General features: G+C 43.7%; 1 protein-coding gene across 13 annotated transcripts in view; it reads left to right on the top strand.

Annotated features, from left to right (window-relative positions):
• The window catches only part of PRRC2C (proline rich coiled-coil 2C), a 69,985-nt gene that overhangs the window by 45,712 nt on the left and 6,865 nt on the right, over window positions 1-17,408 (top strand). For 4 of the 13 annotated variants that reach the window (XM_077181935.1, XM_077181937.1, XM_054638178.2 and 1 more), the window contains exons 23-32: window positions 2,594-2,683; window positions 4,406-4,507; window positions 8,463-8,670; window positions 9,487-9,690; window positions 10,425-10,546; window positions 11,134-11,270; window positions 13,197-13,431; window positions 13,815-13,937; window positions 15,433-15,651; window positions 16,433-16,507. In XM_077181935.1, the coding sequence (XP_077038050.1) occupies window positions 2,594-2,683; window positions 4,406-4,507; window positions 8,463-8,670; window positions 9,487-9,690; window positions 10,425-10,546; window positions 11,134-11,270; window positions 13,197-13,431; window positions 13,815-13,937; window positions 15,433-15,651; window positions 16,433-16,507 (1,515 nt within the window). The remainder of the gene's footprint in view (window positions 1-2,593; window positions 2,684-4,405; window positions 4,508-8,462; window positions 8,671-9,486; window positions 9,691-10,424; window positions 10,547-11,133; window positions 11,271-13,196; window positions 13,432-13,814; window positions 13,938-15,432; window positions 15,652-16,432; window positions 16,508-17,408) is intronic. The other 9 variants (XM_054638180.2, XM_077181936.1, XM_077181939.1 and 6 more) reach the window with 9 other exon arrangements.

Raw genomic sequence — 17,408 nt, 5'->3', positions numbered from 1 at the left:
CCCTCTCAGAGATTCCTGCTCAGCTTCTAGGAATGCACACTTGTGGTGTATTTGATTTAAATGGCTGTAAAAGCCAGCTGTCCTCCCTCAGAAGCTTTGTGAGAGTGCCCCATCCATTCCAAAACAAACATCTTGATAAGAGCATGTGCATTTAATCATACAAGACTGCTTAGAAACTGTAGAAATAGAAATGAACTCCTACAGTGAGATGTTTAAGTTTAGTCCATAAGTATGATCCTCAGAAGCCATTGCAGCTGTTTCTCTTGGATTTTACAGTATTTTTGTAGTAAAGGCAGTCTGATGTGTAACTTTCTCAATTGGGTAAAACATCTTGGCCCTTGCCTTTCCCAGCCTTCCATTTGAATCTGTCAAATCTCAGGAAGGTCAATACCTGGCTGTGGACATCAGTGAAGTATTTGTACAGGGAGCAACAGCTGTGCCTTACAGATCATGGCTAAAAGGACACACAGACTGCTTTTCAGAAGATTTTGAGTATCTTTCAAGCTCTAATTTGGGTGATTTATGTAAATCAGGAACCAATCAAATAGCTGATTCATCCCACTAAATAGCCTGATCCTTTACAGCAGGGTCAGCTCTGAGGTTTGCCTTGTTCTTGGTTCATCAGTCACTGGAGGTTTTGTGATCTCTTGTTTTTCAAGGAGGTAGTCACAAGAAGTCTGCCTGTTCTTTTTCTTCAGGTGCAAACCATTTGTGGAGAACTCCAGAAAAAGCATAAACATGAGCTTTTGGCTCTAGCTAGTTATTAATAAAGTAATCAGTTGGTTTCTTCAGTCAAACAGTTGCCCAGGAGAATCACTTCAACTGAATTGCAAAAGCTTATGGTGCTAAGCCACATCTAACAGAATCCTGGACTTAATGTGCCAGGAAATGAAGGATGGAGATTAATCTGCAGTTTATGGAGGGGTGTTCATGTGGTTAAAGCTCTGTCTTGTCTTCATGTTCAGCCTGTAAACCACCCTTGTGCTTCAGCATTGCACATGCCCTTGTAAGGGCACCAGAGCTGGTACAGTGCTTTGGGTTTAATTCTAGTGAAAAACTCCTTTTGTGCTGTGAGTTTACAAAGTAAGAAGGTTAGCAGTAGTCTTGATCCATCTCCTTTCATAAGGAATTTCACTGCTCAAACCCTGAAAAAATTGCATCTAGACCTTGAAGGAAATTTAATAAAAACACTTCCTCTTTCTTATGCAGTGATGCATCCTTAAAAAACATTAATTCCTTCATTAGAAGGCTTTTGTGGTTAAAGCAGCCTTGCATGCTTGCCTTGTTTTACCCAGATTAAATTTGCCTGTTGGAATCCAGTGCAAATGTGCAACTTGCAGTTTGCTGGTTGGCATTGTGGGAAGCACCATGTATCTTGTATTTCACCAGTTTAACAAGTAAAGGAAGTAAATAAACAGAGAAAAGAGTTCTCTGTTTTCTTCATAAATTATAAAACCAAATCACTGTGCACATTGTCCTGTCTCACCCTGTTAGGGTTTAGCTTGTTCTGGTCTTGTACCAAAATGAGCTCATCCTTTTAAGGAGGATTCTTTGGCATTTATTTGTCACTTTCTATCTCAGTGCTCTAATTGCTGTTTTAGAGGCATTGCCACAGGCCTGAGGAGTAAATTGAGTGTGCACTTTTTTAGTAGCTTATCATCCTACTGGTTGGATGCAATTAAACAAGCATTGTATGGCTTGTGTCTTCAAAATCATTATGGGTTGGCAAGTCCAGACACTGGGTAAACAGTTCTGCTGCTGATTTGTCCTTCAGTTCCTTTGTGGTGTTTGGTTCTGTCAAGATGGTGGAGCCTTTCCTGGGCTTCAGGGATGTAAAACTTCAGACATACAGCTGTAGGAGTCACTGCCTACAGCCAGCACTGAAAGGAACTTGTTTGCTGAGCACATGAAGGGCCACTTAACTGTGAAAAATAAGCTTCAAGGAAAGCCTCTGAGCAGACTGGAAACCTCAGTCCTTTTCTTCCTTGAAGTCATTAAGCAGTGCAGAAATCAGAAGGTAGCCTGCACCATCCAGAGAATCTGAGTCTTGTGATTTTCAGAGACAAAACTTACAGGAGAGAAAATTGTTTTGCAAATTGCAACCATCCCTTTGTGTTCTTTTTAATCTGGAAGGCCTTTCTTGTCATTCTAAGAAATTTCTGTATTTATTTAAAGCTACAGAAAGCTTTCAGCTAAGGTATTTTACTTTTTAAGCAGACTGAAAGGGCCTGCAGGTGGCTGAAGCACCTTGGGTGACAAATGAGGATTGGTTGCACCACCACAGTCCAGTTTTACAGTGCCCAGGAGATACATTGCTCTGTATGTTCTTGCCTTACAGACTGTATTTTGGCTTTTCTCCAGATGTACATTGTGAGGTCATGAGGCAAACTGTAATCTTCTGAGAATCCTCCTGACCTGAGTAGCACTTGTGCAGCAAGGATTGCTAGACATGACTTGTTAGTAAAATCAGTGTGAAATTCTAATCTTCTGTTGCTTGCTGAACTCCTCCTGTAGAAAGGCTGACATCTGTCCAAGAAATTGAAATGGAATTTAGGTAAGGGAGATATTTTAATGGAATTGTTTTTCTTCACAGGAGTCTGTAACAGACTACACTACACCTTCTTCTCATCCTAACACAGTGGCTACTAGCAGTACAAAAATGGAGGAGACTTTGGTGACGAACGTAAGTCCATTGCAGTGATCGTCTTGACTTTGAAGACAAGAAAATATTTTCACACTTCTTTTAAAGCACCAAATAGTGCCTTCAGTGAACAAGTCCACAGGGTTCCTTTCATGTGAACTAGCTGGGCTTTTTCCAGTAATCTTACTCTGAAGGACATTTGGTTTGATTAGTACCTGCTCTGGAATTCTTCAGGTGTTTTCTTGTCTTTTGAACAATCACAGTGAGCTAAAGAGCACAGAAAGTGGAGATGTTTATAGCGACAATTCTAAAAAAAGCACAGGTAGGCATCATGAGGGAGGGAGTGTGTTCTTGGCAGCAGTTGGCACTTGAGCCTGGTACCAGGAGCAAAGCTCTGGAGGCTGAGTTTGAAGAAAGGCTCTTCCAAACAAAGGAGGTTTGAACTGTAGCCTGAAATCACAGCAGCTGCATGCAGAGGGAGAAGCTGAATGGTTGTGAGAGCAGACAGCAGGCTTCAGGTGTTCAGTTGCTATGGAGATGAGATGTTTGCAGCCCTCAAAGCCAGTGCAGTGGTCCTGACTTGTGAGCGTGGCACAGTGATTGAGAGAACCAGCTGGGTTGTGACTTGTAGCAAAATCAAGTTTGTCTTGAGTGTGCTGGGGCATCAGGGAGCTTGGATCTTGTGATTCTTGTTGTTTGAGTAACAGAATTAGCTCAGGGTTGAGTCACTTGTTGATGGGGGAAGGTAGAATCATTAATAGTTTCTCCAGGATCTCAGTTTTTTATGAAGATGTCTTGTGAATTCCGTCTAAAATGCTTTTCAGCTTACTGCAGCACCGTTTTGAAGCAGTACTGATTGAACTTCTTACTCTTCTGCTGGCTTTTCTGGTAGTGTTGTGGTGTTTGACTTTGGTGGTTAGTGTGGAAGACTGAATTCTTTTGTGTTAATGATGTCCAATCCTTGTGGATGTTAGAGTTGAATTTCTAACACGGGAATTAGGGGTTCCTGGCCACAAAGGATCTGTGCCATCCCCTGCTTCAAAGCTTCAGGATCTGTCTTGTGGATTAGCCTTACCTCATCCAGTGGAAGTCCATTAGCTAAGCTATGGAGAGAGAAAGGAATAGTTAGGAGTAACAGACTGGACACTGCAGTATTTTTGATTCATTTCCTTTAAAACTTCTAGGAAATTCATTGCAGTTTTCATAGGCAAAGACAGCAATAGCATTATGTCAGATTTATTTCCCCAAGTATCACATCTTTCATCTTTTGAAAGAGAAAATAACTGAACTCAATTATTGGATGGCAAATCTGTTGTAGTTTGTTTCATGGTCCTGTGATTTTGCAGGTCTATAAAAGCTTCCTCTTTTCAGAAACTGCATCTAAGAACTCAAGGTTCATGAACCCCCCTGTACTGTATTGGTACAAAAAGGGACAAACCTGGCTTGGGAAGAATTTTTGCATATCAGTAAACTGAAATGGTACTTGAAATTAAATCCCCAAACAGACAATTGGTGTTGTTTATGCAGAGGACATGGACACCTTAAAACCTTAATCTTCAGCCTCTTTGAGAGATGAGAAGCATCTTGGCACCTGCTGAGTGGCCTTTCCTTGCCTACCAAATTTTCACCTTATTTTATCAGTCTCCCTGCCAAATGCTCAAGCCTTGAAGAAATTGTAGCTCACTTGATAAAGCTTGAGCTTTGCTTTCTGGGGCTTTTCTAGTAGACTTAGTTAGAATGTGATGTGTGTTGCCTGCCTTTCAGGTGCCCCTGCCCCACACCCTTCCCCTCCCTAGGAGGGAGACTTTACAACAGAGCTCCAGCCTAACTCCAGTTTCTCCCGCTACCGTCGACCTCACCCTCAAGGTATGTACCACATCCCTCTAAGGGTCGTTTTCTTGCATGCAGGGGAAAAAAAAGTTATTGGAGAACTTGCTGGTGAACCTTTTTTTAGAGCCTTCCTTTGTTTCCTCTGCTGAACTGCTTTTGCATATAAATGGATGGCTGAAACACAGACTCTGTCGAAGGATGCATTTAAACCATAAATTTCTAACCCCGTTTTGCATTAACACTTGGCATCTCAACCAATCTTGGCTCCCACTGCCCTGAAAAACCAAGATCCTAGAGTTTTAGCATTGGACCACAGTGCTCATGGCAAACCATCCGAATCTGGCTGAGGTTTTTTGAGTGTTGAGCTTAAAATAAGTTGCCTGGTTTGGTGTAAAGGCTTGAAGGATTTGCTTGATAAGCAAAGCTTGATTTCTTCTTAGTTCTAAGACTTAGGTGCAGTGATAATGAGGTTTTGAGTTGGATGGCTGAAGTTCTAAGTAGTGACACGTAGCTGGTGTGTTGGTGTCTCTGAAGGGCTGTTAGATCAGCAAGTCAGAACGTTTTGTAGGGTTGTAAATGCTCTGCTGTTTCCTGCTCTCCAGTGCAGAGCAAGTGTGGAGAAGATTTTGAGTGCTGTTTTCTCATTTTGTTGGATTTTGGACTGTGTGCATTGTATAACTCACTAACACAGAGTTGGGCTCTAGCTTTGCTACTGTGTTTTTAGAAGTTGTTGGGTTTTTTCTTCTTTTGGTGTCCTAGATCTGCTTTGTCATTGTGAGTGCAGGTGACTGAGCCAGTAGAAGTGTTGTTGCTGCTTCTGGTATTGAGGAATAGTGGTGTTTGACCTTGGTTTGTCTAAGTTTTTAAAAGAAGAAATAAAATTTGATTGGATGCAGAGCTCATGCTTTGGAGGAACTTGCTTGTCAGTCCCAGTGAGACTTGTCTCACTGGCTTGGTTTGACAGCTGCTTGCTTGTGTTCTCTACAGATGAGAAATATTTATGTTCTCTTGTTGAATCTCTGCTTTTCTTTTGTTAACACTTTATTTCCTAAAAAGAATATAACACCTCTTTCAAGCAGTAGACCTACAGAAATGGGGAGAGCACTGTGGAGGGACAAGGAGTTTAAAATAAACTGGGTTTCTGGTACATTCTTGTGTGATGAGTTATCCTAACGTGACTTTCTGGCGTCTGAAAGTGTTGTTCTGAAATAGTCTCTGACTGTTTGGCAGCTGGAGATGCAATCCTGTGTCACAGGTAGGGCTCAAAGTTACCTCAAAGTGTGGGACACTGCCCAGTTACAGAGCAAACTGTGGTGTCTGTGTCATTCATCCTGCACTTCTTTTCCTGCTCTTGTGGTGTCAGTGATTTCTCAGTGAGTAATAGATTTTTGGATGTGTGGCAACAAAATAGGTCAAAGATCCATGTTTTGAGGCTATCTTGAAGAACCCTGTGACTGAAATCTGGATGGAAAGCTATTTGGAAGCAGCTTTGTCCCTGATTTCTTCATTCCAGCCACTGGAGCTCTACCTGCTGTTGACAAACACAGAAGGCAGCAGGCTTGTTCTGAAGCACACTCTGAGACTGTCCCTGTCCCAGCAGGCACAGCTCTGCTCTTTGTCATCCTCTTCCAGTACAGCCCTGGCATTTTTCAAAGGATACTTGTGCAGCAGGAGAGAGGAAAGCATTTCCTTCATTTTCTTAAAAGAACAAAATGTCCAGGTTCTGCCTGCATAAAGGATTAATCCTTGCACCTGCTCTTCCCTCCATCCCCTGTCACAGCAAGCTGTCTGTGAAGAGGCTTGTAGGGCACTTGGCCACACTTGCTCCCACTGCTTGGCATCATTCTTCAGTGGGGTATGAGGTGCTCCTTGTTGAGATCTTGTTTCCTTAGAGTAACTTTGCTAAGGACACCTTTACTCAGTCATCTTCTTAAGGACTTGGCTCAAAGGGCTGCTGTAGGTAAGGAGCTGAGCAGAAGAAAGTCCAAAGCAGTCTCAAACTGAGCTGCTTGGCCCTCTTCATGTCCAAGGTTTCATCTAAAATTCCTCTGTAGGCATCTGGTCAAGAAACTGCCACGTTTGAACTTTGTTTTTGTAACCATTGAGCCTTTGGTGTATTTAAGGAGAGGCACATTGGGGTTTGTCTCCAGTGGAGGCTTTGGGTAACATGGGCAGGGCTGTTCTGCTGGGTGAGGGCCCCAGTGGATCAATGATGAAGAGAAGCCTCAGGCAGCCATGATCTCCTCCTTGTTGCCTTCCTTTCTCCCTAACTGAGCAGTGAAACTACAACACTGTCCCCAGTCTCACTTAATTTAAAGCCTCTTATTCCTCCATATCTGGTCTGTAGATGGTGCTGAATAGACATTCCTAGAGTATCAATCTCTCTTGCATCTTTTTCTCTAGCTTATAAAAGTTAGATGTTGCTAAGAGGCTTTCCAAAAGAAAACTTCAGGACTCTGTGATATGCTCTAGATGTGACAAAATGCAGTGTGTAGCTTTTGCTATCAGTAGTTTCTCCAGGATGTCATGAAAATCAGTGAACATAGAGCCTTCTACACCTTCTGTAGCCTGACAGTCTCAGGTACTTACTCACTTTCTCTCAGTGCCTAAACAAAATCATTCCCAGCACATCAGTGACGGATTAACTTTGCCTTGTCTGTAAGAATCAGAAGCAGTTTGGAGGAGAATGTTGTGGAGGGGAGACAGTGAATGATTGCTGGGCAAGATGATCTCAAAAATGAAAACAGGTGACTTGCCCCCAGAGGACTTAATGTGTAACTAAGTTTCCCTCCTCCCCCTTCATTCTCTTCAGGAATCCAGAACCTCATTTTCCACATGGGTGTGTGTTGATCACCTGACCCACTTCTTTTGATACTGCTCTGCTTTTTTATCATTTCTGAAGCATCTAGACAAATAACCTGAGCCATGTTTGATCTGTCCAGACTCTGCCTAACTCATGTAAAGCAGGGCAGGGTGACAAGTGTGGCTTTGAGAGACTGAGCTAGGGGGGCTCTCTGGTGCAGGCAGTGAGGACAGGTGTGTGGTGAGGATATATTTGCCCCTTAATGTCCACCACTAAAGGCAGCACCTGGCCTTGAAAAACTGACAGTGAGCAATCTCAGTTCTGCTAGATAAACTTGTGTTTCCACTGGAGACACCTGAAGGTTGTGCAGAAGTCCATGGACCATGTTTGAGCTTTTAAATTAGTGAGTGTAGTCTAAACATTAATATTTCTTGTTCGTTGGACCCTCAGAAGTGTCTCAATTTAGATTTTGCATTTTAGATTTTGCATTGTCTGGCTAACGTAGCAAGAATTAGATTTTATTGGCTGCAGTAAAGCACTGGTTGTTTCCACTTCTGGGGGAAGATAACTGTGTGTATAATATTGAAAGTTTCATCTCCCTTGCTGTGCAAGACATAAGCTCATAATTATAGAGACAGAGGAGCATGAAGCATTGTTTAGCTTTAACATAAAGCAGCATACACAAGCTGTGTGAGCTTGTGGTTGCTTCTTGAGCAGGAGTTGCTTTGGAGATCCAAACCTGACTGCTGTCATGTTCACTGAAGTGTGCAGTGGGTATCCTTGGTGGTCACTCCAAGTGGATGATGGACCAAGAAAGCAAAGGGCTGCTTCGTTTGAATGGCCCAAGTAACCTGGAAGTAAAGGACTTGATGGAAGTATTTAGAGGGGGTTTTCCCTTTCTTTTGCTCACTGTGTCTTTGCTCTTCATGTCAAACAAAACCAAGCCAAATTAGTGTGAGTGGATTCTCTTCTGAGCATTGGCTGTAAGATGATGAACTGTGCACATGTGCAGCTCCAACTTGAGGCTGTTTGCTTTTTGCATGAACAGAGTTGCACGATGACAGCGACTTCCAAAAGAGGCTGGCATGAAGCCCCAATTGCCTTTTAACTAAAAAGAACTGTTAAAAGAGGAACAGGGACTGCTTGAAACTTCCTAATAGATGAGGGATTTTTTTTTCTTTTAAATAGATGGAGTCTGCACGCAAAGCATGGGAGAATTCCCCAAACATGGGGGAGAAGAGTTCACCAGTGACCTCAGCAGCGTCTCCCATTGCTGGTGGCAGCAGCAGCAGCAGCAGCAACACTGGGCCAAGCAGTGGCACTTACAGCTCTTTCTCAAGTGCATCAATGCCTCCTATTCCTGTGGCCTCAGTTACCCCCACAACATCCCTCTCAGGTAACTCATCCAAAGCAGTGATGTCCCCTTGTGTTGTTCCTTGCTTATGTTTGGATTGAATTCCTTTTGGAATTGTTAAATGCAAAGCTAACAGAGGGTTTGTGCTAGAAATGGAATGGCAGATCTGAGCAGCAACTTCCCAAATAACCTGTTAACTGACTTCACCTGTTTCACTTCAGTCACCTGAAAATAATATTAAAGCACTCTCTGCCTAAGCTGCTTACATGGACTTGAAAGAGGAGGTAAACTTCTCTTGTCTACTGGTTTAATTTTGTTCAGCCAAATGGAGGCAAGCACGTAGATTTTGGGGCAGAGGATAATTCTGATGTTTTACTGCTATTTGTACTCTTGCTTTTTAAGTTAAAGCTTCAAGAACTCATATCAAGACCTATTTGCAAAAAGCAGAGCAGATGTCCAGCTGCTTTTCACAACCAGTACTTAGTTGTCACCTTGGTTCTTGGCAGCAAACAAAAGATGCTAAATCTGGTTAAGTCTTCATCCCTTGGAATATTAAAATATATCTCCATGAGAGGCACAACCACTGTGGGTTGCAATATTTTGTTGAACAACTGACCCAGCTGCCTCCTTCAGTAGCTCTGTGTGCTCCTGAGAAGGGAGATGTGGCAGGGTTGCAGCACTTCCCACAGTGAGCTCCACAGGATTGGCTCCATGTTTTCCTTGAAACAGCTGCATTAGGTTTCAGTGTTCTTTACTAGTTGTGGCTGTGCTTACAGAACTCTCCCAAAACTTTGATCTTTGAATGAGGAGGTTCTGAAATGTCTTTGATTGTTGCATCCCTGGCTTCTCTCCTCCTAGGAGCTGGAACATACACAACCTCTTCACTGAGTACGAAGACTGCAAGCACCTCAGACCCTCCTAACATCTGCAAAGTGAAACCCCAGCAGCTGCAGACCAGCAGCCTGGCCTCTGCCAGCCACTTCTCCCAGCTGAGCTGCATGCCATCCCTCATTGCCCAGCAGCAGCAAAGTCCCCAGGTCTATGTGTCTCAGTCTGCAGCAGGTAATGCTGTTTGTGGCTGACAAGCCACACATCTGCTTTTTGGGGTTTTTTTTTAATTTTGAAGCTGGAGAGTTTAATTTGGTTCTGGTTTTGCTCTGCAGTAAAGACAGAATGATAAAGAGTGTTCTGTACTCAGATTCACTAATTGTCTTACTCTGAATCTGCACTGCTTTATCAGGAAGGACAAAGGTAGTGCTGTACAGTTTGTTGAAGAAAGTAAGTTTGAGTCTCTTAATGTACCAAATTCCTGTTGCAGAATTGTAAATTGCTATTTAAGACCAGGAGTGATTTAGTTTTCTTTCTTAAAATGCTACAGCAGTTGAGAGTTGTGGCATTTTTTCTTTAAGGGAAATCCTACATCTAGTTAACAATCCAGTTAAATTACCTGGCAGTGTAACACATTCTAACCCTTCCTTCACCCAAATGCCTTTTTTGCCCAGAATCTGTTGTTCATCCCTCCAAAATTGTGTGGGATTAATGATACCTGTGCAAGACTGATAGATTCTGGGGGTGAATTGGAAAAGATACCAAAGCTTTTGAGGCAGCCAGCTCTGCAGTGCTGCTCCTTCTCCCAGGCCCTCTGGAGCTGTTAGAGTGGGAAGGACTGACAGCAGCTGCATCTCTAATTCTTGATGAAAACCTTTCTAGAGGGGTGCTGCTGGGAATCAGGTACTGAAATCAGGTACTGAAATCAGGTACTGAAATCAAGTACTAATTGTATTGCTCTTCCTGAGGCACTGCAGCTCAAATCCCAGCATTCTACATGGATACAAGTCACCTGTTCAACACCCAGCACGCCCGGCTGGCACCACCTTCCCTGGCCCAGCAGCAAGGCTTTCAGCCAGGCCTTTCTCAGGTATCTGGGGATTCCTCATTCACCCTGTTCCCCCCCTATCCATATTGCCTTGCAAGTTCCACTAATCATTTGATGAGGGCAGGGGAGAGTGGGACTAAAGACTGCAAAAAATGAGATCATGCCTGCCCTTGCTGTCTCTTCTGGTGCATGCAGGCAGTGCTTGGTTGTTTGCCATGGAAGTTGAAAGAATAAGCTTCCACTCACAAATATATGGGAAAGTTTCTATTCCTGTGTTTCTGTGGCCATGTGAGTGCAGGCTTACTCAACTTCTGTCATACAAAATCCTATGCAATCTCAAACAGTTGTTTTATATGCAGATCTGAATATTTCACTCAGTTTCTGCTGGTTGGTTGTGAGGAAAAGCATAAAATTCCACTAGAAAGTAATTTTCATGAGGGCAGCAATACTAGCTCTGCATGCAGCCTTGGGGATTTGACATTCTTATTTTACTTTTCATAATGCTGCACAAATCCTCACACACGTTCAGCTGTAGCTTTTCTAACTTAATTTTAACGTTTTCTCTTCTTTTTAATTTAATTTTAACGTTTTCTTTTTAACTTCATTTTAATGTTTTCTCTTCTACGCAGCCTGCTTCAGTTCAGCAGATCCCCATCCCCATCTATGCACCCCTGCAGGGACAGCACCAAGCTCAGCTGAGTTTAGGAGCAGCACCAGCTGTTTCACAAGCCCAAGAGTTGTTCAATTCCTCCTTACAACCTTACAGGTAGGTAGCATATGCACATTTCCTTGGGGTTTTAGTGCCAGAATCATTGAATTTGGTTCCCTGCAGACTTGTGATATGTGCTCCACAGCTGCCTCACCTTCCTGTCTTCCCCAAAATCTCTTCTGCCTGAGAACTCTGTATGCAGATTGTCTGCCTTGTACAGGTGCAGTTATGAAATCTGGGTTAAAAACTGATGCATGATAGTTGTATCTTTAAAAACCCAGGCTAAAGAGCTGAGAGCATCAGTCTGTCATGCTAAGAGAACAGAAAATGTCTGTCCCTTTAGTTCTGCAAGTTTTTTTAATCAAACCAACACTGGAGTCTTGAAACACTGTGAAGTTCCAGTTTGAACTCCTAGGTAGTGAAAATCTCATTGCAGATGTGTGAGGGGCTGCATGGTGTGTTTCAGAATATTTCTGTTTGCTGCAGAAGGTAACAGTAGCACCAGTATCTCTGCAGTGGCCCTGATGGACAGACAGACATTCTTCCACTGTGAGCCTCCCAAAGCTCCCTTGCCCTTCCTGGGAAAGCTGCTCCACAGCAGTGGAATTCTGACAAATGTTGTTAGTTCCACTTTGAGAAAGCTGCTTTGGAAGTTTAATTAGAGGGTTTTGCATGGGCTGTAGTTAAATCTGCTTGGTGCAATGTAGAAGGCTGAGGCCACAGAAGGTTTAATTAACCACATTTGTATCCTGACTTTGGTGCTTGGCTGACTTTGTGGGACCAAATATTGCTTGTCCTGCTACAGCTGACAAAAGCTGTTGCAAACAGTTGGCTAATTGCAAAAACACAATCAGGCTGGCATGTGGTCCAGATTAAAGAAATTTGATCACACACAAACATGTGATCACACATGGCATTAATGGAGCTCTAACAGTGGGAGTGCTTCTCCCACATAGAAAATGTGCAGAGGAGGAGAAGCTTGGAGATGCACAGGTTGCTGGTTTAAAACATTACAACCAAAAGTTAAAAGTGAGCTAAAAAACAACTTGGGGGAAAAAAAAATTGGCTCCATTGAAGCCAATCCTTTGCATCCAGTCTGGAAGAGTTTTTCCAGTGTTCTGCAGTGAGGGGAGGGTGCAGAGCAAAGCTCACCCAGCTGTGGGCACAAGCAAACCCCACCACAGCAGCAGATGAGCAGGAGCAGAGCTTTGCTCACACACAGCCAGCACCAGGGAAAGTAAAAGGTGTTTTCACATCAGAAACACTCTGCTCTGAGCTCAAAAGCTTTGAGAGGAACAGTTATTTAAAAACTCTTGATTCTTCAGGCTGAAGGTGGCCACTCACCAAGTTCCTAGTGGGGATGTTCAGATGAAGATTTCTGATGGACTAAACCTGTCTGTGGTGCTTTGCTGTACTGGTTTCAGTCTTCTTTAAACAAACTGCAGCTTCCCCATGCTGCTGAAAGAGGAATTGAATAGCTGGTTAAAATTAAAGGCTGTGAGGTCTTTTGAAATCAAAACATTCATTTGGAAGCTACCATGGTCAGTATCCAGTGATTTAAGCTGTAATGGAATTTGGACTGTGGAGTCAAGGGAAGAAAGCAGTTCCCTTAGTGACTAAGTGGGGCTGCTCACAGGTGCTTTCCCATCCTACCTTGGAGCACAGGAACTAAGAACTGGCAGCTTTTCTGTGTTACAGTTAATTATCCAAGAATTATTGCAGCATGAACATCTAAATAGGTAATTGTGATTTAAGATTTTAGTAAGAAGCCTCATTGTTTTTTCCTGTGGCCTTTAGTAGCAGCTGTTATTTTGTTGTATGCAGAGTAAATTGAAAAAAATCTACCTTTCTCAGGTGAAAAGATGTTCAGTAGAGCTAAGCATCCTAATGCTGTTTAAAGAATATAAACTGTGCTGTTTGTTTTGGTGGTTCATTGTTGAGCTCTGTCAGAATTTTTATGAATGCCCCTTGAATCTCTTGCAGATCCCAGCAAGCTTTCATGCAGAGTGGTTTGTCTCAGCCATCCCCAGTGGTTCTGTCTGGCACAGCCTTACACAACTTCCCAGCAGTGCAGCACCAGGAGCTGGCCAAGGCCCAGTCCAGCCTGGCATTCCAGCAGACCTCCAACACTCAGCCTATTCCCATCCTGTATGAGCACCAGCTTGGGCAGGCTTCAGGGCTGGGAGGCTCTCAGCTCATTGACACCCACATCCTGCAGGTAGGAGATGCTCCCATGCAGCCCTTCTGCTCTGGCCTGATACAGGACATCAGGTCTTGCTCAGTTTGGGTGGCAGCAAACTGAAAACACTTGGAGGAGAGTGTTCTTTTAATTTAATAAGTGTACATTAGCATAATCTCTGAATCGAGGCTTGTTCCCCAAATTACAGGGCTCCTTGTGCTTCTGTCATTAATTAGAGCTTCAGGTTGAAATTCTCTCAGTGGTGGTAAAGGGCTGTTCCACCAGCTGCAAATGAGAGCTTTAGCACAAAGTGAAACTTTCACATTGTCAGCTTCCCTTGCTGGGCTTTCTCTGGCACTGGTTGCTGCACCAGAGCTGCTCTCCTGAATGCTCCTGATGGGAGGTGTCTCTTCTCTTCCTAGGCCAGAGCTACCCTCACTCAGGCTTCAAATCTCTACTCTGGGCAGGTTCAGCAGCCTGGCCAGAGCAATTTCTACAACACTGCACAGTCTCCCAGTGCTCTCCAGCAGGTAAACTATGGCATGGTAAATTTCCTGCATTGTATTCTTCCTAAAAGCATGTGTGGTTGATGGTGTCTGTGGGCTGGGAATAGAGGGGAGGGCTGAGACAGCCTTTAGTTCCTCCAAAATAAAACTAGAGTGTTAATAGTGAAGGAGGCTGCAGCAGCAGCACTGCACAAACTGGGTGGCTCAGGGGCTGGGTGGCCTGCAGGTCATGTTGATCATTTGTCCTTGGCATCCTTCCCTTGAATAATAGTTCATTTTTCAGTGATGGGCAGATACTTAATTGGCACAGTGCTAATTGACTGAGGCACATGATGCCTTTCTGGAAGCAGATACCAGGAGTGGTGAACAGAGAGAGAGGCAAAGTCCAGGTGCTTAGTGCAGCCTAATTGTTAATACCAGTTCTCTGAGCTGGAACCCAGGAGTGCTCACAGAAAATAACTGAGCAGTCAGCAGATAGGTGATCATGCAGGACAGGCAGGTCAGTAAAATAGCTCCACTGATTTGAGGGCTTTTTCACTCTTTTGTGAAAGAACTGCTAAACTGTTCTGTGGAAGCATTCTATCATATTTGCAGGATACTGTCTAGTGGTCTCCATCTTCTGGTTGTTTTTTTTTATTGAAATGGCTTCCAAAACCAAACTTGGGATGGATTGATTTATTATAGTAGCCTACCTCCTACACTGGAAAAGGTGCCAAGACAGAAATCTAGAAGAGTGGTAAAAGGTTGGATGTTGTCTGTTGGAAATCTAGCACAGTTTTAAGGACCTTTTAGAAGAGTTGGTACTTTCAGTGTGTTCAGTTCTGCCTGTCTCTCTGATTTTAATCTGTCACCCTGCAAGAGCAGAATCCTTGTAAAGCCTTTCACATTTGGGAATCTCTCATCATTCTCCTTGTCACCCTTAGAAGATGATTTTGCAGGTAGTGGATTGTGAGACCAAGGCCTGCAGTAACTCCTGCCTGTCAGGTCACTGCTGTTGTGTTTCCATGCTTATCACTACCACCCTCTCTTGTTCTTTGTGCATTTACCCACAGCACAGTGGTAAATGCAAGCAAGGGACAGGCTGTATATTTTTGACATTGTTTTTAAGTTCAAAGTGCTGGTTGTTGGAACTCCTGGAAAGTAAAATCTAATTTTTATCCCAGTGTCCTTTGACTAGAATTATTTGAAGTAAACAAATAAACCAGTCCTGTCCTGTCCCTACCTGTGCCAGAACTGCTTTTGTTTTCTGAGTTGAATTGAATTCCCTGTCACACAGTGAAATCATGTTGAATGATGTTGGAGGCAGGAGATCTCATGCACCTTTTTTTCTGAAAAGCAAAGACCCAAATGCCATTAGAACTGATTATAAAGGCAAACTGAGCAATAAATTCACTTACTTGCTTGCAGCTCTCTGGTTAAATAAATGAACTCATTAAGGCATTTGCCTGGGATAAAGCTGAACTAGAGCCAGCAATGACAGTGCCATCATGGCCTTTGTGTCTCTGTTACTGGTGATTTTGTGCTCTCTCTCCAGGTGACAGTACCTTTGCCAGGATCACAGATTTCCCTGCCCAACTTTGGATCCACAGCACAGCCACTGATAGCCCTGCCCCAGTCCTTGCAGCCACCATTACAGCACACCCCACCACAAGCTCAGGCTCAAAACCTGAGCAGACCTGCCCAGGTGACCCAGCCCTTCAGAGGATTGATCCCAGCAGGAACTCAGCACAGCATGATTGCTGCAACTGGGAAGGTAACAGCACTGCCACAGCTACAGGACACAAATTCATGTGAAGCACAGCTGGGCTTTGGTTTATGTAACCAGCACAGCAACTCATGCTGACTGCTTGCATCTTAAAAATCTGCCTCAGCTTTAAAAGATAAAAAAGCCAGTCAGGGTTAATGCCTGTGACTGGCTCTGTGCATTTAGCTGAGGTTTTGTAGCTAACTTGGTGCTGCTCCATTTGCACTGCAGGAATAGCTGGTTTGATAGTGACATCATGGACTAGTAGGGGATTTCATGCAGAAAACAGTGGAAAACAGTACTGAGATGCTGTTAGAGCAGCAGGGGAGCAGCAGGACTCTGTCAGGGCTGGTGGCAGATTCTGGGCCTGCTTGAGTTGGTTGCTTTGCTTCTGGACTCAGACCAGAGCAGGCTGTTTGGGTTCAGGGGTTTCCAGTGCAAAATGGGGAATTTTAGGGGCTTCAGTGGACTCTGTATCAGCCATGACCTTAAGAATTGAACTCTGTAATTATTGCTGGGGATCTGCCTTTCTGAGCAGCACAGCATGGTGCACATTAATGTAGCATTGTATGCAAGACAGGATCTTTCTGTAATGAAAAAAGAAAAGTCTGGTCCTGCAGCTCAGGAAAACTGAGCAACAGGTCTAGGAAGGAAATAACACTAAAACAGTGCAAGAAACTCGTGTATCATGGGGGGCAGTCTCTCCTCTCCTTTATGTGAAGCTGCTAAGGTAATTGCTGATGAGGGGATGTGTGGAGCTGGCTTCCAATCACAAGGTCTCTTGTCTTAGATGGAATCCCAGCTTTACAGGCACCGGGGATTTTCGGATAGTGTGCAGCACTCGGCAGTTGCAGTTCGCTTCCAGGTGAGCAGTGGGTGACACCCTGGACATGGACACAGCTCAGCTGGCTGGCAGCCACAGCAAGGTCCTCCCACCTGGGGGACTGATCCACCTCTGCACCTGAAATCCCTGCAGCTTCTGGCCTCCATTTTAGGGTGCTTGTCAATATAAAATAACCCCACAGTCCCAGTGATTTACAGCTGCAATAAGAAACATCTCGGGTGTTAATAATTCCACGTCTTGGACAGTAATGGCAACCAGAATTTCAGACCACCTAGATGAAGCTTGCATCTCCTCACCCCCAGAGTGTGTATGGTGGTTTTTGCACCGAGCAGTTTTCCAGTTTCATGGGATGTGGCCAAATCTTTTCAGCCTGGCAGTTGTTAGGAGCCCATTTTGCAGGCAGCAGCATGTTTGTTGCTGCAGTTGTCACTGGAAAATGATTGCTCATTTCAGCAAAAAATGAGGGAAGAGCTGCAGTGGGATACTGGCCTTAGATGACTTTCCTGCCCTGCTCTGAGATTCCCATCATGTTGCTGCTAAAGAAAGTCAACTTAAAACAGCCTCTCATTTTAAGTGATTTATTGTTGCTGTTATGCTTCATGGCCATGTGTGGAAATACACTGTTCCAAAGACTAATTTATTCTGTTGAGTGTATCTGCAAAATAGCATTCAAGAGTCATTGCTCCAGTTAGTCTGGAGATTGTTTTGCATGAGTGACAGCTCCATTTTTGCTGTGCCTTGGGTTTGTTCATTTTTATAGACCTGGACTACTTGGTGGTATTCTTCTTCTCAGCATTTTTCAGGATTATTTCTAAATATTTTCATGTGGTACCTGAGATGGGAGTCTTGGAGAAGGAGATCTCAACTCCAAAACATTTTTTTTTCTTTTTTTTAGGGCCAAGTAGATGAAATGACTCTCAAA

Source organism: Agelaius phoeniceus, chromosome 8 (genome assembly GCF_051311805.1).
Source record: "Agelaius phoeniceus isolate bAgePho1 chromosome 8, bAgePho1.hap1, whole genome shotgun sequence".
Classification (NCBI taxonomy): domain Eukaryota; kingdom Metazoa; phylum Chordata; class Aves; order Passeriformes; family Icteridae; genus Agelaius; species Agelaius phoeniceus.
The sequence above is the reverse complement of the archived record's forward strand: the minus strand, read 5'-3'. Positions and strand labels throughout refer to the sequence as shown.